This window comes from Oryctolagus cuniculus, chromosome 2 (genome assembly GCF_964237555.1).
Source record: "Oryctolagus cuniculus chromosome 2, mOryCun1.1, whole genome shotgun sequence".
Lineage (NCBI taxonomy): Eukaryota > Metazoa > Chordata > Mammalia > Lagomorpha > Leporidae > Oryctolagus > Oryctolagus cuniculus.
This window is the reverse complement of record NC_091433.1, coordinates 10,477,023-10,502,745: the sequence shown is the minus strand read 5'-3', so window position 1 is coordinate 10,502,745 and position 25,723 is coordinate 10,477,023. Positions and strand designations below refer to the sequence as shown.

The following is a 25,723-nucleotide window of genomic DNA, read 5'->3' as shown; positions in this document are numbered from 1 at the left end:
TTGGTACACTTCCCAGATGGCTTCAACAGCTGAGGCTGGGCCAGCCTGAAGCCAGGAGATTCTTCGGGGTTTCCCTTGTGGGTGCAGGAGCCCAAGGACTTGGGCCATCCTTCACTGCTTTCCCAGGTGCATTAGCAGAGAGCTGAATCAGTAGAGCATCTGGGACTTGAACCGGTGCCCACACAGGATTCCGGTGTCACAGGTGGCAGCTTAACCTGCTATGCCACAACGCCAGCCCCTATCTAGCTGTTTCTTTCTTTCTCTCTCCCTCTCTCTCAGCCTCACGTGGTTAGGGAAGAAAATAAAATGGAATTATATGAGCTTAAAAGTTCTGTAGCTTTCTCAATATCAATCCATGAGCATAGATTTTCTTGGTAGGCCTGGGAAAACCACTGAATCTCAGATTTTACCTGGGAAAATATAAGTAAACAGTGTTCATAAAGTGATTAAGAGGGAATGCATTATGATCCATTTACAGAGTATGAGGAGACTTCAAAAATTTCATGGAAATTGGAATTAAAAGATACATTTATTTTGGTGCAAAATTTTTCTGAAATCCAAGCACAGTTTTTTAATAATATGCATTTTCCATGAACTTTTTGCAGATCCTTCATATTAGCATTAGCTCCAGCCCAAGTTAATAATCCTTTCCTGGAAGAGTTACTTGGAAAGAGGCAACTCTCTCCTTAACATTCAGAAAGGGAATTAGGCTACATGGACAAACCAACATATAATAAAGCACATCAACAGAATGAAAAACAAATGCAACATGATCATCCCAACAAACAGAAAAGCACTTGATGAAATTCAACACCCTTTCATACAACAAATTAAGAGTAGTGGGCAACTTCCTCAACAGAAAAAAGGGCAATATGAAAAGCTTACAGCTAACATTATATACAATGGTAAAAAATTGAAAATTTTTTTCTAGAACAGAAAAAAGGTAAAGTTACTTGCTTTTTGTCGTTTTAGTCAACATTAGTATTAGAAGTCTCAACGAGAGCAGTTAGACAAGGAAAATAAATGAATGGCATACAAATTGGGAAAGAAAACATCTCTTTGCAGCTGATATGTATTTATATAGAAAATCCCCAAGGTTTTACCAGAAAGAAAAACCGTTAGAATAAAATCAATTTAGCAAAGCTGCAGGATACAGAACACATAAAAAATGGCTGAGTTTGCATATAGTAACAATGAGTCATCCAAAATGAAATTAATGAAAAGAATTCAATTTATAATAACATTGAAAAGAACAAAACACTAAAGAATTAACCTAATAATGGAGGCAAACAACTTGTGCATCAAAAACTCCAAAATACTCTTGGGCCCATGGGCTAAGCATCTGCCTGTGGTGCCGGCATCCCTTATGGGTGCCAATTTGAGTTTCGGCTGCTCCACTTCTGATCCAGCTCTCTGCTATGGCCTGGGAAAGCAGTCGAAGATAAACCAAGTGCTTGGGCCCCTGCACCTGCATGGAGGACCCGGAAGAAGCTCCTGGTTTTGGATTGGCCCAGCTCCGGCTGTTGCAGCCATTTGGGGAGTGAACCAGCAGATGGAAGACCTTTCTCTCTCTTTGTAACTCCACCTCTCAAATAAATAAAATCTTAAAAAGAGACAAATGGGGCAGCATCAAATTTAAATCCTTTTCTGCTTCAAAAGACAACACAATCAATAGAGTGAAAAGACAACCTGTTGAGGGGAGAAAATGCTTGAAAGTCATGTTTGAAGAGAGGTTGTTATCCTGAATACTCAAAGAATTCCTACAATTCAACAAGAAAATAGTTAAAAATGAAGAAAGGACTTAAGTAGCCATTTCTCCAAAGATAATATACAAGGAGCCATCAAACACATGAAAAAAGATGAACATTCCTAATCTTAGAGCAAATAAAAACCATAGTAAGAATTTCATACCCCTTTAGAATTGCTATTATAGGAAAACATAGAAAATAACAGATATCAGCAAGGTTGAAGTGAAACCAGAATCTTTGTGCACAGTTGGTGGTAAAATGGTGCAGTTGCTGTGGAAAAATAGTTTGGTGACTTTTCAAAAAAATAAATTAGAATTGCCATATGATCCAGCAATGCCATTTCTGAATATTTACTTCAAAGTATTGTGAGTAAAAACTTGAGGTTCTATAAAGATACTTCAACAAGTTCAATGGAAAATGGAATTAAAAGAAAAGTTCATTTTGGTGCTAAAAATGCAGTTTTTTCTATAATATACATGTCCATGAACTTTTTAAAGACTTCTCTTGTTTTCACTCATGTTTATAGCAACATTATTCACAGCTGCTAAATAAAACATTGTGCATAGGTACACTAGGATATTAAGCCTAAAAAAGGAGGGAAATTCTGTCACACGCTACAATACGGATGAACCACCAGGACACAAAAGACAAATACTGTTTGATTCCACTTCCACGAGGTGTCTAAAGTAGTCAAATTCATAGACAAATAAGCAGAATACTGGATGCCATGGGCTACAGGGAGAAGAGGGGAAAGGAAGCTGATGCTTAGTTTCAGTTTTGCAAAATGAAAAAGTTCTAGATGTCAGTTGCACAACAATGTGACTATGGCTAATTCCACTGAATTGTGTGATTACAAATGGTTAGGATGGTAAATTTTAATTTTTTTTTAACCACAATTAAGAATAAAAATGTTCTGGTGAAGAAAAAAGAGAAAAAAGATGAAGTAACATGAAAAAATGTTGCTAACTGTTCAGTCTGGTGAATTGTAGAAGTTACTGGAGTTACGTATACTTACATGCACCTTTGAATTCTTATAAAAATAGGTCCTGAGGGTTTTTGAGAACTCCATCTGGATCTCCTACATGTGCGGCAGGAGCCCAAGCCCTTGAGCCGTCATCCCCTGCTTCCCAAATGCATTAGCGGAGAGCTGAGTGGGAATGGAGCAGCTGGGACTCAAACTGGTGCTCCCATATGGGAAGCTAGCATTGCAAGGGGCAGCTGAACCTGCTGCACCAGGATGCCAGTCCCCATATCCTTTTTATAAAGGAAGCCCTTCTACTCCCCGTGCAGCCTCACCCAGCTTCCTCCTCCTCCTCTATAGCACTTCTTACCAGCTGCTGGGACGTATACTTTTCATCTTGATTTTATTTACTTTCTCTTTTCCTCTCATCCCCAACTGAAGCAGAAACGCTGTGGAGATATTAAGGCATTCTAGTCTCATCCCCTTTCATAGATAATGAAACGGAGGTTGAGGGAGGTTCAGGAATTTGCCTATGGGAGTAAGACAGTCAGAGCCTGGTACCCACGTTTGTCTGAGGCCAAAGTCCTTGATTTTTTTTATAATTCATTTATTTGAAAGGCAGAGAGGCAGAGTCAGAGCAAGAGGGAGAGAGAAGGAAAGATAAGATGTCCCATCTGCTGGTTCCCTCCCCAAATGCCCACAGTAGTTGGGGCTGGGTTAGATTAAAGCTAGGAGCCAGGAATTCCACCCAGGTCTTCCACTCAGGTGTCAGCGTTCCAAGTATTTGAGCCATCACCTGTTGCCTCCCAGGGTGCACATTAGTGGGGAGTTAGAACCAGCAGCGGAGCTATGACTTGAACCCAGGCACTTGGATATGGGGATCCCAGGTGGCATCTTAACTGCTGTGCTAAACGTCTGCCAAAAGACCACAGTTGTAATTGCTACAACTCTGCGGCCTCCCAGTCATAAGTGTGACAGAGGAAGAGGTGGAGAACTTCCTTTAAGTGGAAACAAAAGCTGGGAATGTTTGCATGGTCATGGGGCTCTCAGATGCAGGTAAGGAATCAGCCAGGGGAAAGACTGGAGAAGAGTAGAGAGGGTCCTAATGGCATTGGGGCTCAGATGCAGAAAACGTTAAAGTCTGCTTTGCACATGATGCAATTATGGATTTCTGAGTAGAAAAGTCAGAGTTTTAAAAGAAAGATGAACGAGGGGCTGGCGCTGTGGCATAACAGGTAAAGCTGCTGCCTGCAGTGCCAGCAGCCATAGGAGTGCCAGTTCAAGTCCCAGCTGTTCCACTTCTGATCCAGCTCTCTGCTGTGGCCTGGGAAAGCAGTGGAAAATGGCCTAAGTCCTTGGGTCCCTGCACCCATGTGGGAGACCCAGAAGAAGCTCCTGGCTCTGGGCTTCAGATGGGTACATCTCTGGCCATTGTGGCCATCTGGGGAGTGAACCAGTGGATGGAGGACCTCTCTCCCTCCCTCCCTCCTTCTCTCTGCCTCTTTGTAACTCTGCCTTTCAAATAAATAAATAAATCTTAAAAAATAAAGATGAGATAATTTGAAAATATACCCATAAGTTCTGACATACCTCTTCAGAAGTTGGAGCCCAATTCCCTCCCATTGAACACAGGCTGGATTTACTGATACACTATTGATAAACAGCACTGATGTGTGCTTCATGAGACTTGGTCATAAAGGACATTACAGCTTCCACTTTGCTCTTGACCTACTATGTGTTTTCTGCTCACAAGTTTGTGAGTTTTCAAGCTCAAAGTCCAAAATCATCCTCACCCAACACTCTCCCTGGAGAGAATTCCTACATACTGGGAAGGCTCAGGTCCTCTGTCCCCTGCCTTGCCACACCTGCCCTGCTTATGGTAGGGTGCTTCTCAGAGCACCCATCATTCCCTGTGACTTGCCTGTCTCCTGTCTCTCACTCTAGAGTGTGCTGATATAATGAATGACACCTGTTCTGTTATCTTCATGGATACTTTTTTGTGGATTTTGACTTATTTCTGACTAGTGCTTGCCACACATTAAAAAAAAAGTGACTACTATTAATCTCTTTTCTTTAAAAAAAAGTTTCATTTTTTTATTTGAAAGACAGAATGAAAGAGAGGGAGAGACAGAGAGATCTTCCATCTGCTTGTTCACTCTTCAAATGACTGCAGTGGCCAGGGCAGGGCCAGGCTGCAGCCAGGAGCTCCAGCGGGGTATTCCACACTTCCACGGGTGGCAGGGGCCCAAGCACTCAGGCCTTCCTCTGCTGCTTCCCCAGGCACATTGCCAGGGAGCTGGATTGGAAACGAGACAGCTGGGACTCAAACTGGCACTCCCGTATGACACACGTGCATGTCAAAGAGCGGCTTAATCTGCTGCACCCCAACGCTGCCCCCACACACAGCCCTGTTCTCTGCAAGTTTCCCTAGCCGCCTCCAGAGATGCTTTCTCTACAGCTTGGTGCACTGGTGCTGCCAGGTCAGTAGAAACTCCAGGCTCTGTGCAGGGCTCCGACTTTGTCCAAGCAGCCAAGTACCAACTCTGTATCTCCACACTCTCCAAATCAGAAATTACGATTTTGACTAGTGCATAAATCTTCTCATACTCCTAGACCTCTTAGTTTCTGTACATTTATCCAGTGCTTTATAATTTTAAGATACCTCTGGGGTGGGTAGTTGGCCTAGTAGTTAAGATAGCCCTATTCCATATTGGCATGCTGGCATTTGATCCCCAGCTCCTGTTCCCGACTCCAGCAGTCTGCTAATGCAGACCCTGGAAGGCAAAGTGATGGCTCAAATAACTGGGTTTCTGTCATCCACGTGGGAGCCCTCAACTAAGTTCCTAGTTCCCAGCTTCAGGCAGGGGCAGCCTTGGCCACTAGGAAAAGAAAAAGCAGACGGGAGCTCTTTTTGTCTCTCTGCCTTCCAAATAAATATTTTTAAAACCTACATCAATTTTTGATTTTTTAAAAAATTATTTGAAAGGCAGAGTTAGAGTGAGGAGAGACAGAAAAATAGATCTTTCATCTGCTGATTCACTCCCCAGATGACCACAATGGCCAGAGCTCAGCCAGATTGAAGCCCAGAGCTTCATCTGGTCTCCCACATGGGTTGCAGGGGCCCAACACTTGGGCCATCTTCCACTGCATTTCCCAGGCCATTAGCAGGGAGCTGGGCTGGAAGTGGAGCAGCCGGGACACAAACCAGTGCCCATATGGGATGCCGGGGCAACAATGCCAGACCCCATATTTTTATTTGATTATTACAATCACCAGCCCCTCCTCCCCTCCCCCAGGTCACAATGGAGAGTATTTTCCCCGTCTTAAGATATAAGGAAAAAAATCTGCCTTCATCCCACAGAGCCTTTATTACCAGTCACCTCTTGACATTTTGTCCCTTGATTTTGAAATAATGATTGAAGTACTCAATAGTTGTGCTAAGGACGGAATTGTGTGTCCTCTCAAACTCTTGTGTTGTAGGGCTAGCACTCAGGGCAACTGTACCTGGAGACACGGCTTATGGAGGCAGTAAAGGTCAAACAAGGTCATGAAACTGTGCCCTGGAGTGTCAGGACTGAGGTCTCTTTGGCCCATGGGGACCGGCATTGTGGCACAGTGAGCAAAGCCTGCAACACCTGTATCTTATATGGGTGCTGGTTTGCGTCCCAGCTACTTCACCTCTCATCAGCTCCCTGATAATGTGCCTGGGAAGGCAGTGTAGGATGGCCCAAGGACTTGGACCCCTGCACCTACGTGGGAGACCTGGATGAAGCGCCTAACTTCAGACCGGCCCAGCTGCAGCTATGGTGGTCATTTGGGGTGTGAACCAGCAATTGAATGCTCGTGCTCGCTCGCTCTCTTTCTCTCTGCCTGCCTCTGTAATTCTGCCTTTCAAATACATAAATCTTGGAAAAAAAAAAAAAAAGAGACAAAAAGACGACCCAGGGCCACACCCTCCTCACAGCACACCTACGGAGAAGAAGTTTGGCAAGCACACAGCAGGACGGGCAGTTACCTGCAACCCAGGAAGACAGGCCTCACCAGAAACCCACCAGCTGGGTCCCTGGTCCAAGACTTCTGGCCTCCAGGACTCCAGAAAAGAAATGTGTTGTTTAAGCCAAACAGTCCATGCTATTTTGTGCGGCAGCCTGAGCTGGCTAAGATAAGTGGTAATCTTCAGTAATGAATAATTTTGAGCATTTCTGTGGAATGAATGTTGGTTCTATTTTTACCAAGCCCTAACAGCTCTCACCAGGTCATTTCTCTTCCACTGAAGCCACATTTTTCTTAGGGCATTTTCTGCAGACTTTTAGGAAATGTACCAGCACACAGCAGATCTCAATCTCTCCCTCAACTGCCGCCCCGCCCTTGCTGTGCCTTTTAAGTAGATGAAAGTAAATAAACATTTTTAAAAATAGCCCTCTAATTTCAACAGTTATGTTATTCCCCAGCCCTGTCACAGGGAAATAGTGTAACAATCATGTAACAGGAAATTCGACGGTGCAGGTGTTGCAGTGACATCCCGCATGAGCTGGGGTTTGAATCCTGGCTGCTCCACTTCAGATTCAGCTCCCTACTAACCCACCTTTATGGGCTCCTGCACCCACATGGGAGACCAAGATGGAGTTCCAGATTCCTGGCTTCAGCCTGGCCCAGGCCAGCCATTGCAGCATCTGGGGAGTGAGCCAGGGGACAGAAGACACCGCTCTCTCTTTCAAAGAAACAAATCTTTTAAAGATGTGGAGGACACTTCTATTGTTTAACCTGCTTTTCATGAGAAGTAAGGAGAAAGGGGCAATGCTGTGCTCTAAAGTGAGATCATTAACGTTACTTCACTGAGTGGGGAAGCGCAGGTGCTGGAAAATGCAGGCCAAGTTCTTGGCGGGGGAAGACCAGGGTGTCCTCAAGGGGCGAGTCACCGATTTCACCGCCAACGTCCCCTTCACTGGCACAGTCGGCCCCCTGTACCATGGGGCTCCGTCCTGAGCATGTAGACTCCACGCTACTCCCCTTGTCACTATACCCTAAGCAATAGAACACTTCACACAGCATTGACCTTGAAGGAGATGCTGTGGGTAACAGAGAGGACTCTACGGGTGGCCCTGCATTGCATGGGTTATAGGCAAACGCTACCTTCCATGAGGAACCTGAGCAACCAAGGATTCCGACACCCACAGAGGGCCCTGGGCCCATCCTCGGGAATACTGAGGAACAGCTGCGGAAATCCTGAACTGTCACCCTCTTTTGAATTTCTGTGCACTTGACTATCTGTGCCATTGCTATTTCAGTTGGCACACGCTGACGCAGGCGGTTCTAGAAACACATGCCTAAGCTAAGTGGCCTTTCCCCCAGAGACTTAACCAGAGCATTGGGGTGAAGGAGTAGAGCAGCAGGGGTCATGTAGAAAAAAATGGTACCCAGGAAAAAAAACTCCCCGAATCAGTCAGGCAGCACTGAGCTGACAGCAGGCACTTAGTAAGTACCAGCTGAATGCAACCAAGACACACTTACTGCGTGGGCCCCGCCGGGCGGTGGTACTCAGGAGGTGAGTCTTAGGCTCTTCCTGCCCCGGCTCCTGCTGGGGACCGAGGTGGGGGTTTTCGGACACCATTTCCTCTGGGCCAGCAGTCGGGGGCTGTGGACAGAAGGTGAGAGATTGAGACTTGTGACTCAGTTTGTCTGTGGGGTGCAGTGGGTCGCCAGAAAGGGGTGACCCTCAGCACTAAGCAGACCTGGGGAAGCCTGGGCCCCGTCTCGGGTCACTGTGGGTGTCCCAGAGGTGGTGCCAGCCTTGGGTGTCTTTAAGGAGGGTTTTCATGAAATTACGGAGGCACCCCAAAACACAAGGGCTATTTTCATCTTTTCTGGGTATACTGTGTAACGCTCTGAAGCAGCCTGGGGGAGCATCACACCCAAGTAATTCATTCCTGAATCCAGGATATCTGGAGACAGCCGAGAAGGAGTTACCGCGCCTGGATAACTCACATGAAGCATGGAGTCCTCTCTGTGCCCCAACCACAGTGCCCGGCTCCTTCCCCAAATTCTCCGGGCAGCGGGCTGGCCAGGATGCTTTGGGGGCCCAATCAGACCCAGGCGCGGTGCCAACCCCAGACTGACCGTGGGGCTCTGGGCCGACAGTTCCCTTGCTGGTGCTCTGCTTTTTCATCCATGAAAGAGGAAAAATAGCAAGGAGCGCACTTCTGGGGCGGCTACAGTGCACGCGGCCTGGCGCCAAGCGCAGCGGCTCTGTCTTAAATAGAGGACCAGGGTGCAGCCGCGGCCTCTCGTGAACAAGAAGCGCCCGAGACGCTTGTTGCGTGCAGCTGGGCTCAAGAAACACGGCCGCAGGTTTCAGGCCGAGCTCGCCACAGCTGCGCTGCGTGGCCCGTGATCGGGGCTGGGGCGGGTGGGGTGGGGTGGGGGGCAGGTGCAAGCCAGGCACCTAAGTGCTCAGCTCCTGGGAGCTGTTACGGTCTCTCCCGCGTCCCCGCCCCCTCCACCCCTTCCTCCAGGCTCCATTGCCGGCTTCGCCTTGTCATCCAGGGCTCACTGTGCCCCAGACTGCAGGGCTCAGGGCTTGAACTCTTTGCAGCTGCTGCCTTCCGCAGAGCCACAGACTGACCCAGGCAGCTAAAGCCTCAGGCAAGGCTCCCGTCCCTGCGGGCCCACGTGGCCGAGCGGTTCTGCCACCGCCCTCGCCCCGACCTGGGCAGCCCCCATCCCCCCGCCCCAGCCTGCAGGAAAGAACACGCGCGGGAGGGTGCAGGGCTACAAGGTGCAGCGAGGGACCTCCCCTCCTTCCGGGCCTCGGACTGGGCTCTCCGAGTGTCCCTCCCTCCCTGGCCCCTTCTCGCCGGGCAATCCCATCACGTGATTGCAGGCTCAAAATGGCGCTCCCCCTCCTCCCTCCCTCCCTCTTCTGGGAAGTGAGTTCCCAGCAAATCTCCCAGCCACAATAGCACTGTCCCTCTCTCTTCGCGGGGGGCAACTCCTTACCAGGGGGACTGAGGGCAGTGAAGAAGCCGAGCAGGCCGGGGATGCTCCCAGCCCAGGGTGGGGACCCTGTGGAGAGGTGGGGAGCACTGGCAGCCCGGAGTTAGTCTGTGGCTGAGAGTGTAGGGAATTCGGGTTTGGCGCTGGGGATGGGAGGCGTTCCCCAGATCTGTGATCCTGCACTGCCCTCTACCGCCGTCTTAGTTCAGGGCCTTTGCTGGGAACGGCAGAGGCTCTTGGCCAGGCTTTGAGACTCTCAGGCGGTGGGAGAAAACTTTGAGGGAAAAGGCTCCAAGTCTGGATCACAGGCTTATTGCGAGGATCACACGGAAAGTCGCACCCCAGGGCCCTACACCTGGGACGGTCCATCCGCATCCCTGCATCGCAGTAGCCTAGAGCAGGCCGAATCCCCAGAAAGGAGGCTTCCCACGGTGGCCCCTGGGGTCTGGCTGGTTGCTGATCCAGACCAGTTTCTCATCTCTTCCTACCTGTTTCTTTCTTTGTTGCCTTTGAACCTTCTTCTTCCTCCTTCCCACAGCTGCATCCTCTTCATTTTCAGTGAACTCCTTGGTTAAAACGCAAACACAAGAGGGGTGTGATTTTAGGCACTAGAATTAAAATCGTCATCCTGACCTTGGGCCTCTGGCCACTAGTGTTGAGCGAGAGGGAAAGGACAGTTAACATAACCTAAACAGACAGCACCCTCCACTCCTCTCAAAGGAGACATGTTCTTCCAAAGTCCGATCCAAATCGAAACATTCCAGGTCCTGTTCACGCACGGGGCATTACAGAGCACCTGCTGTGTTCTAAGCCTTGTGGGGGCAGAGCTGAATGCCACATGCACCTTGCCCTTGGAGCTCAGTCTAAGAAAGATGACTAGCCAGTGACCCTACTAGGACAGATGCAAGACCTGGGACCGGCCAGACATCACAAGCACATTTGAGATTTCACAGGTTGGTTCTTCTGCCGCCCAGCCTTACCAGCATGGAAGGAATTAAAAACCTACCAAAAAACAAGTGAAATCGCCAGGGAGTTTCCATTTAGAGGAAATTGTGGCTGATCACCTCAAAAAGGGAGAAATCCTTTAACCATGCAGACTTCACTTCCTCTTCCCACATTGTTGTTACAAAACAGCCTGAGAGCGCTCATGTGTTCACACTTTGAAGTTTTCAAGTCCTGGAGTTCCACAAACTGAGTTGCAAGCACACAGAACCTTTCCCTGGTACACCCAAGTTATTAGTTGGGAGATACTTTGTTTTTCTACTGAAACAAGATTGGAATACAAAGCATGGGTTTTAGTTATTTAAGATTTCAAAGAAGTGTCCTGCAGGTGGCTGGGCAGCTGTGTTCTCCCCTTGGCCATTGGGGTTAGGGAAGACAAGAACTTTAGTTACCCAGGCAAGAACTGGGCTCCGAACCAGAGAATGGGACTGGATTGGAGTTTCCTTGGTCTCCATGACCCGATCTCTGGCTCCTCTCCATCCTCACTCGGTCCTCCTCCTCCTATAGGCCCCACAGGGTGGGACCTGTTCTCAGCTCCGGAACTCACTAACTTAGAAGATGGGGTAGTGTTAAAATTCAAGTGTGCAAGTATGGTTCTTTTCTCCTTTCTGAGCTTTTTTTTTTTTTTTTTTTTTTTGACTGGGAATGGATGTAGGAGAAATCTAGGTTATTTTTGCTTTCCAATAATATTTTGTCCCTTAGCCAAAGGGAAACTGCCCAGAGAAACTTAAGACAGAATGTACATTCCAAGAGGACCCATGCCGGCGCCGCGGCTCACTAGGCTAATCCTCCGCCTTGCAGCGCTGGCACACCAGGTTCTAGTCCCGGTTGGGGCACCGGATTCTGTCCCGGTTGCCCCTCTTCCAGGCCAGCTCTCTGCTGTGGCCAGGGAGTGCAGTGGAGGATGGCCCAAGTGCTTGGGCCCTGCACCCCATGGGAGACCAGGAGAAGTACCTGGCTCCTGCTATCGGATCAGTGTGGTGTGCCGGTCGCAGCGGGCTGGCCATGGCGGCCATTGGAGGGTGAACCAACGGCAAAGGAAGACCTTTCTCTCTGTCTCTCTCTCTCTAACTGTCCACTCTGCCTGTCAAAAAAAAAAAAAAAAAAAAAAGGGAGGGACCCACGGTTTGTCCACTGCTGCTTCCCCAGGAATTAGAGGTGCAAAGCGTATTGTTGTAGGAACAAATAAGCAAATAGGAATTTATGTAGTTTTTTAGTGTTTCATGTCTTGCTTAAATTAATCCACATGGTTTTATAATGAGTTCCCTCAGGCTTTTTGATTTATTTTTATTTTTTTTGTTTTTATTTATTTATTTATTTTTGACAGGCAGAGTGGACAGTGAGAGAGAGAGAGAGACAGAGAGAAAGGTCTTCCTTTTGCCGTTGGTTCACCCTCCAATGGCCGCCGCGGCTGGCGTGCTGCAACCGGTGCACCACACTGATCCGGCGGCAGGAGCCAGGTACTTCTCCTGGTCTCCCATGGGGTGCAGGGCCCAAGCACTTGGGCCATCCTCCACTGCACTTCCTGGCCACAGCAGAGAGCTGGCCTGGAAGAGGGGCAACCGGGACAGAATCCGGCGCCCCGACCGGGACTAGAACCTGGTGTGCCAGCGCTGCAAGGCGGAGGATTAGCCTAGTGAGCCACAGCGCCGGCCCCCCTCAGGCTTTTTGAAACACGCATTGTCTCCCCATCTGTCTCTGTGGCCTCCAACCTATCAGCATTGAGTCAAGGGAGAAATAGAAATCCAGTCGAATATCACACCTGTGTCTGGAGGTCTCCAGTTTGTAGATGGCCTCCCTTCTCCTGGTCTGCACAGTGCTTTGGGAATTTTTGCCTACAGTGGGTCATACTGTGGGCCTCAGCCATTATAATGGGCACGTTGTTACCATTCATCCGAATTTCTTTAGAAATCAATTTGTTTCAGTCCGAGCTGGATCCAGTAGTAGGTATAAACTTGGAGCTGTTGTGTGCTGGGACTCACGAGACGGTGAGAGACAGCTCTGGTGCATTCAGGTGGAGCTGGGAGTGGAGAGCCACAAGGCTGCGTGTCCCCCATCATCCACCCCCTGCAGGAGTGAGACACACTCTCTGTGTGCATGCAGTAGGTGTGTGTGAAACTAAGCTTGGCCTGAGGAGGTCTCCATACTTGGGGGGTTGCAGCATAACTTGGGATATCTTAGCATGCAAACTAACGGAAAGCCTGATTTGGGGGAGTGGTAGTTGATTTGGGAGAGTCTCAGCCAATCACAGCAGCTAAGCTGCAGTCACTCACTGTGGCCAAGTGCTCAGTCCATGTTCAAATCCACAGGCCTGAGCTGTAGCCAATGAAGCTGTTTCTGGAGTGCAGTTCTGTTTTCTTTTCTTTGCTTTTCCTTTTTTAAAGATTTATTTATTTATTTAAAAGGCAGAGTTACACAGAGAGATGGGGGAGAGAGAGAGAGAGAGAGAGAGAGGCCTTCCATCTGCTAGCTCACTCCCCAAATGGCCAGTCTGAAGCCAGGAGCCAGGAGCTTATTCCAGGTCTCCCATGTGGGTGCAGGAGCCCAAGTACTCCGGCCATCCTCTGTTGCTTTCTCAGGTGCATTAGCAGGGAGTTGGATTGGAAGTGGAGCTGCTGGGACTCAAACCAGTGCCCATATGGGATGCTGGCATTGCGGGCAGCGGCTTTACTCTCTATGCCACAGTGCTGTCTCCTGAGCTTTTGTTTTCTATCCCTAGGTGCTGCCTGCTCATATTGGCAAGGGAGACCTCTGAACCTCTTCTGGTTCTAAGGGCTGCACAATTCCAGAATCATTCTTTGCTTAACCAAACTCTCTACTCAGTCTAACTGGCTGGAGTTCTTTTAACACATGCAACAAGTGCCTGTTCCCGCGCTGCAAATACATGTAACATGCACGTGCACACACAAACACACAAAGGAACATCTAGGCAGCCGCTTACTTCTGCAATGATTTTCACTTTTTCTTCCTTGGGATTCATATTGGCCAAGATGGAACCCTGCCAGTTAAAAAATAAAGAAGCCAGTTATTTGAGAATCGATGAAATACAGTTCTTCCTGTTGCTAAGTAGGAAGCTGGTCTTGATGGCTAGTGATGTTTGTGTAGACTTTCTGCCCCCTGACCAGGGACACTTGCAGACCCCAGGCCTTGTGAAAACAAGCACAGAGGGAGGAGAATGCCAGACCCCTGTCCGCATGAGCCTGACTTTACTGTAACCCTGGAGCCAGATGAGCCCGATTGGAATCTAGCTCTGGAGGGAATGTTCCAGAGTGTCTCCTCTTCCTTCAGCCTATACCTTCCCGCCCCTCCACACTCTGCCCTTGGCCTTGGGTCTCGTTTTACTGAACAAACAGATGAGACCAGGAAGGATCTGCATCTCCTCTCCACATGCAGCACCTCACTGAATCGTGTCTCCCCTCTGCCTCTGCTTGCTGCCTTGAATCATCTGTGCACTCATCTGGCCAACTGCCCTGCCTGTGCCCTGGGCCCCATCGTGTCCCTTCCTCCAGGACCTTGATCCTGACAGTGCCCTCCTCTCACCTGGATGACCACCTCTTCCTGCTCTACCGGCTCCACTGTATCAGTGCAGAAAGTGCTGTAGTTTGTCCCTGTCTTTCAACAAAACCCTTTCTCTTTCTAGCTGTTGCTCAGTTTTCAACCTTTATAGGAAACCCCTGAAAACACTCATTGTATTTCTAGTCTTTTGTGGGGGTGTGTGTTTAGCATATCTTGAAACTGCTCTTTCCAGAGTTCCCAATAACCCCCGCATTGCTGCATCTACTGTCAGTTTCTGTGTGACTGACCACAGCAGAGGCATTAAGCAGTGAAAGCGACCCATTGCTGCCTTTGGAAATACTCTTTGCACTTGGTTCTGGGACATGAGGGAGAAGTTCTCTCCTGGTTTTCTCACTCTTCTGCTAGTTTCTCTTTATCTCTCCAAGAACCAAAAAATTGGGGTGGATGGGTCCCAGGGCTCATTCCCTGGCCATAGCATCCTGTCTGTTGGCTTTAAGCACCCTCTCTAATGCATGCTTCCCAAGGGACTTCCTCAGTTCAAACATCTCCAAAGCCCTCCAGACTCAAGGATGTGACTGCCTGACGAGCACCTTCAATTTCCTTGACACGTCCCAAATGCAGGTCTTGGCTTTTAAACCCGAGTCTGACTGTGCTGTGATCTCTGCTAGGATACACAGAAATCCATTCTGCTCAGGTCAGAAACCTCGCGGTCCCTCTTACCTCCTCTCACGCTCTGAGAGGCACATCCAGCTGCCGGCTTTGCCTTCAAGTTGTATGCAGGGTCCCATCGCTCCCATGCACCTCATGCACTCTAATCGCCCTGGTCCGCAGCACTACGAGAGCCTGCTGATTTCTCTGCTCCCCACACTGCTCACCCACAGTATTCTCTGCATTGAAGCCGCAGGGGTCATATCATTCCCCTGTTCAAAATCCTCCAATGACTTCCCTTTCTCACCCGAGTAAAATCTGAAATCCCTTGTGTGGCCCAAAAGGCCTTACTTGACTTGTGCTGGAACCATCTTCCCTGAAGGCCTTTGAACTGCTGTTCCCTTTGCCTAGAACTTTCTCTTTTTAAAAAATGTGTTCAAAATAATTGTGTGCATCTATGGGTTATGGTGTGACAATTCAATACATACATGTACACACTATGTACTGATCAAAACAGAGTAATCAGCACTTCCCCTTGTTTGACATACTTCATGGCTGGAGGCTTGGGTCTTCCCTCTTCTGTTTGTTCATACAGCATGTGCTAGCTTACTATAGTCTTCCCACTATGCTGTGTGATTCTAGGAACTGATTCATTAGCCCTCGCTCTGATTTGTTCCCATTATCAAGCTCCCTCTCTCTCCCCCTACTACTAGAAGCCTCTAGTAATCACCGTTTTGTTTTCAGAGTGAGTTGAGAATATGTGGTATTTGTCTTTTCTGTGTCTGGCTTATTTCACTTGACGTCACGTCCTCTCTTTCCCAAGATACCTGCACAGCTTTACAGCTCTTACCCTCTCTTTTATTTCCTCCAGGTCCCTTCTGAAATTTCATTTTATTCAAGAAGTCTTCCCTGACCATTCACAAAACAATGATGAAGTCTCGCTTCCACTCTCTTGGGAGTCCCCAGATACCTTACCCTCCTTACCATTGTTTACTGTCTGTCCAGGCCTGTTAGAACATAGCTATAAGAAGGCAGGAGCAGTATTTTGCTCATTGTTTTTTCCCTGACACCTCCCCTTCCCCAGAGCCTAGGGCTATACCACACAACAGACATCGAATGTGTGTTTGTTAAACGCATGACTAAGTCCATAGCCACCTTCTGGAACCATTTAAAGCATCATTGTCCTCTCTAAGCTGCCATAAATGTTGGGAGAATATGCAAACATCAGGCCCGGAGCTAACCAATCATACGCCCTTTCTAACATCCATGCAATCCCAATCTTATCCAGGATTTGGTCATTTAAACAGCAAATTTGAGATGGTCAAGGGTTAGCTGACCCTCCTGGGGAATTAGCATGTTAAAGGCAAGTAAAGGATCTGAAATCCTATTGTCAACCACACAAAAAACCCAGAAGGAGGCCCTCCTTAACCTAGAGCTAACCGGGGGTCCACACTGAGAATGCAAATTCCAAAGGGCACAGAAACTGTCTCATAAATGACTCTGGTCGTTGTGAACGCAAAAAAAGAGTCCAGAAATACTTTAGTCACTAAAACACAGAAGAAAAATCACAAAGAAACAACAGAAGTCTAAAATGAAAAATGTAATGGGGTTGTTTTTTTCCCTTTCATTCTTTCCTGATCATTAACTTTGAATGAGATTCTAAGGAAATCAAATGACACCAAAATTTATTTTTGTTATGAACTCTGTTGCTAAGAAAAGATAAATCAATATTGCCCAGTGTTCATCCATGGCTTGCCTTCCTCACATGCACTGGGTGCTTGTTAATATATTCCTACTGGAAACATCAAAACAAGAGCTATGATTTACTGCACAGCTATTTTTGGGATCTTCCGATAAACGTTCTTTTTTGGTTCTCGCGGTAACACTCCGAGCTCAGCAACGCATGCCCCATTTATACACAAGGAAACTGAGGCTCTTGCAGACTCCATAGTTTGTACAAGGTCGTTGTTATGAAATGCCATGTTCAGAATTTGACCCCAAGACTCTAAGAGCCCAGAGTCCTCCCCCTTCCAGGCTACCGTGAATGATTGATTTCAAAAGAAAGCACGTTTTTAAAGGAAAAGTACTGATGCTTCCTCTGAACAAATGAACTAGTTCCAAGCATTGTCAGAGGGCCAGAGCCATACCTAGAGGGTCCTGTGAGTGGGGACTACTGTATGAAAGAAGAGGAAAGGAGAAACACGGTTCACAGAGCATTTCCACCTCGGCGCTTAAATCCAACACAGTCTGTGCCTCCTTCTGTCGAGCAGTGACACGATGGGTTTACAGAAGCATGTGAGGCCTTTACAAAGAGTTGTGTGGCCCTGAGTTCAAATTCCAGCCATGCCTTCACCTCCCTGAGACAGGCTCCTTCGCTGGTAAAATTGCGAACGTGTTCCAACCTCAAAGAGCAATCAGTTGTAAGGACTCAGTGGGAGGAAGTGAGTAGTAAAGTGTCTGTCAGCACTGGGCTCTAGGTAGGGTGAGGTGTCATTAGCAAGAAGAGGTGACAGTTGAAGGGAAAGGTGAAGAAAGGAGTGAGGAGGGAAAAGAGCTTGAGGGACAGAAAGCCCTGGGGTGACATGGGAGCCACTGTACTTACAGGCTTGACTTCCCACCTTCAGCCCTGGCTACCATAACCCACCCCTTCCCTCCAGTCAGGTCCAAGGCCATTGGTCTTCTGTTTCCATTTATGGTGCCTCTGAGAGGTCCTGCCCTATTCTCCGGAGCACGTTCTCCATCTCACCCTCAGAGCATTTGTCTGTCCCAGCCTGTTCCAGTGGGAACTCGGAAACCTGGGGAGGTGCCGCATGCACCCCTTTTGATTTCATTTTCTAACCCAATGAGTTATTCCAACCATGGCTCCCCTTAGTACCACGCTAGAGGCAGATAGCTTTACGGAATCATTTATCAGCTTGATATAGTATATACTGCCCTCAAAGAGCCCAAGTAAATGCCACATTTGAGCTGCCCTCGGTGGTATATGGCTAATGCATTGACCCGATATGCTAAGGACTCCCTAGGGGTCCCCAGGTGCTCTAAGCCCTTTAGACCCTTTTGTAAATCTCCTTTGTCACTTAGCTCATTGTAGTATGATCATCTGTTTATAGGGCTCTTTCCCCAGCAAGCTGGATTTCTGATCTGGTCTAATTTGTTTTCTCACACTCTAAACCTAAGCATGTTGTCTGGTACATTGTTAATGCTCAATAAATGTTTGAATCAACGACTCTGTAAATGTGCTGTAGGAGATCTGTCTGTCTATATCCATCTTTCTATGGAAAGAGATATTTCACACCAGTACTCAATTTATTTGCAGAAACTGTTCGTACAATGCAACAGCAGACCTGGATTTCCTGCTAGACTTCGTTAGTTTTTCATTGCATCCTTCTGCAGTGAAAGGAAACAATCTGTTTTAATTGCAGCCAGTGGATTTTCTAGCGGTCTTTTGGAAAGCAATGCAATCCGCAGCTCTGTGGTTAATCACCCCTTGCTTAAGGCCACTGAAGTTTGCACCTACAAGTACTTCTCCCCATGACCCACACAGAACGGAAAGGCCCAGAAATGCAACGTGCGGCAAAGGATTTGCTGAGTGCTGGTCTGGAGGCTGCGGGATCAGCCTGACTTAACACTTCCTGCATACCAGACGCCAGAAGGCAGCTTGAATCAAAACCACCCCAGTACTGCTCTACGTATTCCCGTCCCAGGAAGTAAAAATGTAAATAATGAAGAGATCCCCTGGACGGCCAGTTCATGAAATCTACTCTCAGGGTGCCCAGGGAGAGGCTGCACTCACTCGGAACCCATAACTGCAAACAGGAAAGCGTCACTGCTCCCGTTACGAACTGATTTACCTTACGTGCTTTACAAAAGGCACTTGGCTGCTTCCCGGAAGAGGAGGAAGGTGGAGAGAGATGGTCCTTGCTGTTGAATCCTCTGAGTGGCCGGAAGGGAAAGGCAGTGAGCTGGGGAGGCCCCGGGCTGCAGCCTGGGGAGCTGCAAGCCACGGCCCAGAGCAAAAACACCAGCTTAGCAACCCGTTCCTAGGGAAGGTCACTGGAGGCTTTTTTTTTTTTCTTTTAAAGTGACAGCTTATTTCTAGTAGTGGAAGGCAAGCCTCCCAGGAAAACGGAGGCAAAGAGAAACCAGCTTAGCGGGGAGCTGAGCAAAATGAGGGAAAACACTAGGAGTGCAGCTTCCTCTTGTCATCAGCTGGTCCTCCTGCATTTCATGTAAATGACAGGTGATGACAAGGATGGGGCAACTTAGACTCAGAGAAGGTCATCGTCACCTGATTCTGGAGGTGCCGCAGGCCACCAGCAAATACTGCGCTCAGCGACTTTCGGGCTAAACACGGAGGACTGACTGCACAGGTTTCATCTCTGCTTGTTCTCCGAATCCCACTGCAATCACTAAAAGGGGATTACATGTTACAGCTCAAAGCAGCAAAGGAAGTGGGAGAAGAGGCAAAGCAGGTGGCAGAGGAATTGGGCTGAGCAGGCCAAGGGAAGCCACATTCCAAGTGTACTTGTTTCTGTGTGTGTCTGCTCACGCCTAGGTCTCTCTCTCTCTCTCTCTCTCTCTCTGTATGTGTGTGCGCACTGGCTGTATTTTTTTGTTTTCTGTATTCTGGTTGCTCTGACATTTGGGACCTTGATCCTGGAGACAGCCTGCTGGAAACTCTACTTTCATATACAAACCAAGCAAGCGGGAGCCCCCCACACACCATCAACCTTTACCAACCTCTCACTTACCAGACCAGTGCTTCCCTGTCCTGACTCATCCCACGGCCAGGTAGCAGACACCCGAGAATACTTCCTGCAGCCCAGATCCCACCAGCATGGTTCAAACTCACTAAACTTAGCACACTTACCCTGCTTCTCCCATTCCTTCCTGGGAAAATCTCCAGAAAGACTCTGGCCCATCCTCTGCCTTTAGGGCTCCTGTGGGTGGCCTTGCATGGTGAGCCTTGGACAATCATTTGGGTGTATTGGAAACTTAACCCCAGTGCAACAGTGTGGAGGTGTTGGCCTGATGAGAGGTGATCAGCTCAGAGGTCTCTGTCCTTGGTGATTGGACTAATGCAGGTACAGGAGTGGGCTCATTACCACAGAGTGGTTTCCTTATGAAAGGATGGGTTTGGGGCCAGCGCTGTGGCGTAGTGGGTAAAGCTGCTGCCTGCAGTGCTGGCATCCCATATGGGCACCAGTTCAAGTCCCAGCTGCTCCACTTTCGATTCAGCTCTCTGCCTTGGCCTGGGAAAGCAGTGGGAGTTGGCCCAAGTCCTTGGGAGACCCAGAAGAAGCTCCTGGCTCCTGACTTTGAATGGACCTAGCTCTGGTTGCTGTGGCCATCTGGGGAGTAAACCAGCAGATAGAAGACCTCTCTCTCTCTCTCTCTCTCTCTCTCTCTCTCTCCCTCCCTCTGCCTCTCTGTAACTCTGCCTTTCAAATAAACAAATAAATCTTTTTTTTAAAAAAGGGAAAGGATGGGTTTTTCCTTCTCTCTTGCCCTTCTGTCTTCCTCCATGGGATAACACAACAAAAAGGCCCCTTCCAGACTCAGGTCCCTCAGCCCCGGCCTTCCTGGCCCCCAGAATGCCAAGAACCAATCCTCTCTCTTTTTTTATTTTTTGACAGGCAGAGTGGACAGTGAGAGAGAGAGACAGAGAGAAAGGTCTTCCTTTGCCCTTGGTTCACCCTCCAATGGCTACTGCGGCTGGCTCACCGCGCTGATCCGATGGCAGGAGCCAGGTGCTTCTCCTGGTCTCCCATGGGGTGCAGGGCCCAAGCACTTGGGCCATCCTCCACTGCACTCCCTGGCCACAGCAGAGAGCTGGCCTGGAAGAGGGGCAACTGGGACAGAATCCGGCGCCCCGACCGGGACTAGAACCCGGTGTGCCAGCGCTGCTAGGTGGAGGATTAGCCTAGTGAGCCACAGCGCTGGCCGAACCAATCCTCTTTACACGGCACCAGTCTCAGGTGTTACGTGGCAGAAACACACAGCAGCCCCAGACATCACGCCTGTTTCTAGGGAATCTGTGAACAACACTGTTTATCCTGACAGTCGTTTCCAGGTCTACTTGCTGACAAAAACTGAGCCAGCATACACTTTTTATTTTTCAGTTTTAAAAGATTTATTTATTTATTTGAAAACAGAGTTACAGAGGGAATAGACAGACAGGGAGGGAGAGGGGGAGGGGGAGGGGGAGAGGGAGGGAGAGAAATCCTCCAACTGCTGGTTCACTTTCCAAATGTCTGTAGCGGCCAGGACTGGGCTAGGCTGAAGCCAGGAGCCTGGAACTCCATCTGGGTCTTATGCATGTGTGTCAGGGACCCAAGCACTTGGGTCATCTTCTGCTGCTTTCCTAGGCACATTAGCAGAGCGCTGGATCAGAAGCAGAGCAGCCAGGACTAGAACTGGCACTCAATGGAATGCCAGTGTCACAGGCAGCGACTTAACTCACTGCACCACAATACTAGCCCCAGAGTACATTTTAAATGTAGTATGCATGTATGTGTATGTGTGTTAGCATATTCATTTCATGTTTGTTTCTGGGTGTGTCTCTCTCTGTGTGATGTGCCTGTGTGTGTTTCTGTGTCTTTGTGTGATGTATGTGTGTGTATCAGCATATTTGTTTCATGTTTGTTTCTGGGTGTGTCTGTGTGTGTGTGTGTGTGTGTCTGTCTTTGTGTGATATAGCTCTGTGTATATCTTTGTGTGATGTGTGTGTCTTTGTGTGATGTAGCTGTGTGTGATGTATGTTTGTGTGATGTGTGTGTTGCTGTATATGTGTGTGTGTGTGTGTGTGTGATGGGGGTGGTACAGGCAGGCATGAGAACGGGGAGAAGGGTGGATGCACTCTGTAGAACCACAGAGACCCAGGCTTTGGAGCCATAGTGTTACTGACTGAATTGTGTTCCTACCACTCCAAATGTACATTGGAGTCTTAACCCTCGGTACCTCAGAATGTTGTTTGGAACGAGAGTCTTTATGGAGGTAATCAAGTCTGAATGCGGTCACCAGGGAGGGATCTAATCCCGGATCTCTGTGTCCTCACGGAAGGGGAATGTGGACACGGAGGAAGACGATGCAAAGCCGCAGCAATGACAGCCAGTGCATCCCAGGAGGAGCACCTCAGGCTGCAGGGCTGAGGCCCGGAACAGATACGCCCTTGCCAACCTCCCTGACTGTGGGCTTGCGGTCCCCAGAACCAGGTGACAATAAACTTCCATTGTTCTACACCGTCAAGAGAGTGGTACTTTGTCACAGCACCTCCAGGGAACTAATAGAGCCAGATGTCTTGGAAGGTGGGAGACATGTGGGGCTGAAGATGTGGAAGTCTGTGTCTTTGGGGCCAGCGTGGTGGCGTAACGGGTTAGGCCACCACCTGTGATGCCTGCATCCCTTATGGGCACTGGCACAATTTCCAGGTGCTCCACTTCTGATCCAGCTTCCTGCTAATGCACCTGGGACAGGAGTGGAAGATGGCTCAAGTGCTCCTGCACCCAAGCAGGAGATCTGAAAGAAGCTCCTGGCTCCTGGCTTTGATCTGGCCCAGCCCTGGCTTTTGCAGCCATTTGGGGAGTGAACCAGCAGATGGAAGATCTCTGTCTCTCCCTCTCTTTCTATAACTCTGCCTTTCAAATAAATAAATTAATCTTTTTTATTTAATTTTTTTTTGACAGGCAGAGTGGACAGTGAGAGAGAGAGACAGAGAGAAAGGTCTTCCTTTGCCGTTGGTTCACCCTCCAATGGCCGCCGAGGCTGGCGCTCTGTGGCCGGCGCACTGTGCTGATCTGATGGCAGGAGCCAGGTACTTATCCTGGTCTCCCATGCGGGTGCAGGGCCCAAGTACTTGGGCCATCCTCCACTGCACTCCCTGGCCACAGCAGAGAGCTGGCCTGGAAGAGGGGCAACTGGGACAGAATCCGGCGCCCCGACCGGGACTAGAACCCGGTGTGCCGGCGCCACAAGGTGGAGGATTAGCCTAGTGAGCCGCGGTGCTGGCCAAATAAATTAATCATTAAAAAATAAAATTTGTGTCTCTAAGGGCTTGGCCTCTGGACCCTCTCATATCCAGCAGTCTGAGGAATGAATCCTTTAGTCCCATCTGCCCCTTCTGCTGCCCAGAGGATATGAGGTTTTTTTTTTATCTGCCCAAGGAGACTAAACTGGACAATCTCTTGCGTTTCCAGGTATGGTACCAGGTGGCAAAGTCTCAGGGCTAAAAACAGCATATGAAACTGGGAGATCGTCGAGCCCTTCTCTCAGCCTTGCAAGGACTTTAGGCAACCAAACACACCTTGGCTTCTCCATCCCACCTAACTTGGATTGACTGGGAGAGAACTGTCATTCACTTTCCAGAGAAGCTCAGTGGTCACTAAGATTTTTCTGGAAACTCTAATGAAAAAAAATCAGCATACGGCCTTTACAGAAAAGCATTGCATAAAACGTTGAAAGATTCCAGGCTAGGAAATTTAACATTTGTAATTAAAGAGAGACTCAGGGGAATGGGATTGGACTTATCCAGTGAGTAATATTTGAAAGTCTTCGCATTGGAGAGCTGGTACAAGGAAACAGTCAGAACTGTCTCAGCTTGTGTTTTGCATGTTGTAGGGAAAATATTAAGAATTTGTAACCATCAGCTTGCACTGTGCCGTTTGTCTTATTTATGCTCTTTATATCTCTTTATATCTTTTGGGAACCTTCTAAATGACCTATTTTTTTTTTTTTTTTGATAGGCAGAGTGGACAGTGAGAGAGAGACAGAGAGAAAGGTCTTCCTTTTGCCGTTGGTTCACCCTCCAGTGCCGCCGAGGCTGGCGTGCTGCGGCCGGCGCACCGCGTTGATCCAATGGCAGGAGCCAGGTGCTTCTCCTGGTCTCCCCTGGGGTGCAGGGCCCAAGCACTTGGGCCATCCTCCACTGCACTCTCTGGCCACAGCAGAGAGCTGGCCTGGAAGAGGGGCAACCGGGACAGAATCCGGCGCCCCGACCGGGACTAGAACCCGGTGTGCCGGCGCCGCAAGGTGGAGGATTAGCCTAGTGAGCCATGACGCTGGCCTCTAAATGACCTATTTTTAAAAGTGGTCTCAGGGCCGTGCTGTGGCATAGTGGGTAAAGCTGCTGCCTGCAGTGCCAGCATCCCACATGGGTGCTGGTTTGAGACCTGGCTGCTCCACTTCGATCCAGCTCTCTGCTATGGCCTAGATCTGCACAGCTCTGGCAGTTGCAGCCAATTGGGGAGAGTGAACCAGTGGATGGAAGACCTCTCTCTCTCTCATTCTCTCTGCCTCTCTCTCTCTCTTTGCCTCTCCTTCTCTCTGTGTGTAACTGTGACTTTCAAATAAAATAATTAAATCTTAAAAAAAAGATGAAGTGGTCTCAGGTTAGCATCCCTGTGGGGTGCAGGGGCAGAAGCCAGAGCAGAACAGAAAGTGAGGGCCTCACTTTCAAGGAGCCCTTTGAGTTGTCCGCAGGTAACCCTGCTGCTGCCGAGCTCCCAATCCGAAATGACCACACAGGAGGAGACAAGGGAGCCTGCAGACAAGCCAGATGGCATTGTTAGTGCTCAAGAATTCTAGTAATGAAGCGATCAGAAAGAGAATGCGAAAGAAGTGACTATGTTTCAGGCCATAAAAGGAGAACTTCGAAAGAAGAGTGGAACACCATCAAAAAAATCAGGCAAATTGGAAAGAACCAGGCAGAACGTTTTAACATAAACAAAGTCATGGATTTTTTTTTTTAAAGCAAAGGTTAGGTAAAACTACAGATGAAAGTGCCGAAAAGATAACTATGTAAAAGATAAATTTAAAAATTAAATATGGCACATAGAGAAGGAAAATAGGAAAGGGTAGATAGAAGTTGGTGAAGGGAAATTGACAAGGCCCTTCCTGCCCAGGGCAGAATCTAGAAGTAGAAAAGAGAGAAAGAAGCGTTCTCTTTCTCTCTCTCTCTCTGCCTCTGCTTCTCTGTATCTCTGCCATTAAAATTAATACATAAACCTTTATTTAAAAGAGGAGAGAGAGAGAGAGAGAGAGAGAGAGAGAGAGAAAGTCTTCATTCTGCTGGTTCATTCCCCAAATGGCCACAATGGCTGGAGCTGGGCCGATCCGAACGAAGCCAGGAGCCTGGAGCTTCTTCCAGGTCTCCCATGCAAGTGCAGGGGCCCCAGGACTTGGGTCGTCCTCTACTGCCTTCCCAGGCCATAGCAAAGAGAGGGATCAGAAGTGGAACAGCTGGGACTCAAACCAGGACCCATACGGGATGTGGGTACTGGCTTTACCTGCTATGGTGGCACACTGCTCTCTTACGCTGACTCTTGTAGTTGAGGAGTTTTGGTCAGCCTCCTTAACCTCTGTAAGCTTCAGTTTCCTTACTGGTAAAATGAACTCAATGATAAGCAACTAGGTGCAGGTGTATGGCCCAACAGGTAAGAGCCAATTAGGTTGCTCCAGTCCCACATGGAAATACTTGGGTTTGAGCCCCAGCTCTGGCACCCGACTCCAGCTTCCTGCTCATACAGACTTTGGAAGGCAGCAGTGAGAGTTCAAGTGCTTGGGTCCCTGCCTCCCCCCACTATGTGGGAGGCCTGGACTGATTTCCTAGCTTCATCCCCCAGGTCCTGGCTAGGACATTGCAGGCATCTGGGGACTAAATCAGTGAATAGGGGCTCTCTGCCCATCTCCTTCGCTTGCTCTCTCCCTCTCTCTAATATACAATAAGAAGAAAAGTTTAATAATAGTAAGTGTCCCAGAAGGTTGTTATGAAATTTATCGAGCTAATGTTTCAAGTGTTTGGCACATAGTACGTGCTATAAATTTTATTAAAAACAAATGCAAATGTTTATTATAAGAG

General features: G+C 48.5%; 1 protein-coding gene across 12 annotated transcripts in view; it reads right to left on the bottom strand.

The window, feature by feature from the left end:
* Window positions 1-19,058, bottom strand: part of CC2D2A (coiled-coil and C2 domain containing 2A) — a 151,019-nt gene extending 131,961 nt beyond the window's left edge. For 10 of the 12 annotated variants that reach the window (XR_011386192.1, XR_011386193.1, XR_011386194.1 and 7 more), the window contains exons 1-4: window positions 18,720-19,058; window positions 13,646-13,702; window positions 10,191-10,268; window positions 8,221-8,344 (exon numbers count right to left, since the gene is read on the bottom strand). Coding sequence is in view for 9 of the 12 variants with exons in the window: in XM_070068049.1 (XP_069924150.1) it covers window positions 8,221-8,344; window positions 10,191-10,268; window positions 13,646-13,684 (241 nt within the window). In the remaining 3 variants the exon portion in view is untranslated. Of the gene's footprint in view, window positions 1-8,220; window positions 8,345-8,826; window positions 9,545-9,705; window positions 9,843-10,190; window positions 10,269-13,645; window positions 13,703-18,719 lie in introns of those variants that run through there. The other 2 variants (XM_070068053.1, XM_070068054.1) reach the window with 2 other exon arrangements.
* Between the last annotated feature and the right edge of the window lie 6,665 nt (window positions 19,059-25,723).